Source organism: Haliotis cracherodii, unplaced genomic scaffold (genome assembly GCF_022045235.1).
Source record: "Haliotis cracherodii isolate W230 unplaced genomic scaffold, xgHalCrac1.p SCAF_5, whole genome shotgun sequence".
Taxonomy (NCBI): Eukaryota; Metazoa; Mollusca; class Gastropoda; order Lepetellida; family Haliotidae; genus Haliotis; species Haliotis cracherodii.
The window spans coordinates 41,213,174-41,215,259 of record NW_027266308.1 but is presented as its reverse complement, the minus strand read 5'-3'; the positions used below and the strand labels follow the sequence as shown (position 1 = coordinate 41,215,259).

The 2,086-nt window shown below is 48.8% G+C and overlaps 1 protein-coding gene across 1 annotated transcript; it reads left to right on the top strand.

The window, feature by feature from the left end:
* Positions 1-227: 227 nt before the first annotated feature.
* LOC139443688 (DNA-directed RNA polymerase II subunit RPB1-like) lies at positions 228-1,178 on the top strand. The gene has a single exon (XM_071224626.1). The coding sequence runs from the start codon at positions 228-230 to the stop codon at positions 1,176-1,178; it is 951 nt and encodes a 316-aa protein (XP_071080727.1).
* The last annotated feature ends 908 nt before the right edge of the window (positions 1,179-2,086 follow it).

Below are 2,086 nucleotides of genomic sequence, written 5' to 3'. Positions count from 1 at the left end.
CGATATTGGAAAATGACCCATAGACACAAGAGGGAGTACAAATTTGACCACGTAATTCATTTAACTACCCGCTAAATCTACCCACCTGCCACTTAATTCATCCATTCCACCTCCTTAACGTCCTCAAATGTTCAACAACTCAGCAACAAATAAATCCAGCTGTACACTAAACATTCTAACAACCGAGGCCAATCTATCCAGTTAAAGCCACAGCAACTTATCACAGAATGGAACTACCCACCATCCTCAACTCAATTCCATTTATCGCAACCGCCCTCTTTTATCAACTCCCAAATCCATCCACCACCCACTCCAACTACTGCCGGCTACATCCCGACTTATCCCACCACCCACTCCAAGTACTGCCCTCTATATCTCGACTTATCCCCCCGGCCACTCCAACTACTGCCGGCTACATCCCGACTTATCCCACCACCCACTCCAAGTACTGCCCGCTATATCCCGACTTATCCCCCCCGGCCACTCCAAGTACTGCCCACTACATCACGACTTATCCCACCATCCACTCCAACTACTGCCCGCTACATCCCGACTTATCCCACCATATACTCCATGTACTGCCCGCTACATCCCGACTTATCCCACCACCCACTCCAACTACTGCCCGCTACATCCCGACTTATCCCCCCGGCCACTCCAACTACTGCCCGCTACATCCCGACTTATCCCACCATATACTCCATGTACTGCCCGCTACATCCCGACTTATCCCACCACCCACTCCAACTACTGCCCGCTACATCCCGACTTATCCCCCCGGCCACTCCAACTACTGCCCGCTACATCCCGACTTATCCCACCATATACTCCATGTACTGCCCGCTACATCCCGACTTATCCCACCACCCACTCCAACTACTGCCCGCTACATCCCGACTTATCCCACCACCCACTCCAACTACTGCCCGCTACATCCCGACTTATCCCACCACCCACTCCAACTACTGCCCGCTACATCCCGACTTATCCCACCATCCACTCCAACTACTGCCCGCTACATCCCGACTTATCCCACCATATACTCCAACTACTGCCCGCTACATCCCGACTTATCCCACCACCCACTACACAACCTAATGAGTCCTCATTCCCCCGCCCCATCCACCATTCACAGTGGCATCACAATATCTCAACATCCCATCCACTCCACAACCTAATGTTACCTACTCCACCTCACCTACCACCGCTCAGCCCCACAATCCAGTGGCATCACTATATCCCACCATCCTATCCGCTCAACAACCTAATGCCGCCCCCTAACCACTCCCCCGTCCTACCCACAATCCCATCCACTCCACAACCTAATGTTATGTACTCCACCTCACCTACCTCCGCGACACAATCCAGTGACACAATCTATATATATATCTTACCGCCTGCTCCGCATGACGATATCACGCGATTAAGCTTTAGCTACAGACATTCCTCCTTTCTATTATCCATCTGATTATAAATGGGAGGAATTTTCGACTTTAACCACACTTACAAGCCGGAAACCTTTCGCCACATTTCACACAATAGGCTCGTCCTATTATATCGCCAAGACACACCGAGCTTAATGCTTCAAGAATCATTATTCTCACGTCGAGAAGCCGCTTCAACCCTTCTCATTCTGAAACGTGAAGACGTTAATGGAGTTATTGTTAATTAAACATTATGTCACAGCTTGTATTTGTAATCATAAATATGAAAGTGGTATACAATGCGATTGGGGTAGGAAAACCCGCTGAGCAGACGCCAGGAATAGAATCCTGGCTCCAATCTCTTGATGAAGTATCGGCATAGCATTGCGTGCTCATTTCACTGATGCAATTCCTGATGTGAAGGCATCATGGTGATGTATGTGGAAGCTCAGTTTATGTCAAGGTAAGCGCACAATGCTAGTTTGCCTAACTTTACAAAGACAGTAGAATTAAACTCAATACTAATTGTTGTTGATTGTTACAGAGTGAGAGAGAGTGTGAGAGTGAGAATGAGCGTGCCTGTGTGAGAGAATGAGAGAGAGATTGATCGTGTCTGAGAGAGAGAGAGTGTGTGTGAGAGAGTGAGTGAGAGAGAGTATGTG

Bases quoted from the DNA above. Each gene is read 5' to 3' on its own strand.
- LOC139443688 (XM_071224626.1), top strand. From the start codon at position 228: ATGGAACTACCCACCATCCTCAACTCAATTCCATTTATCGCAACCGCC.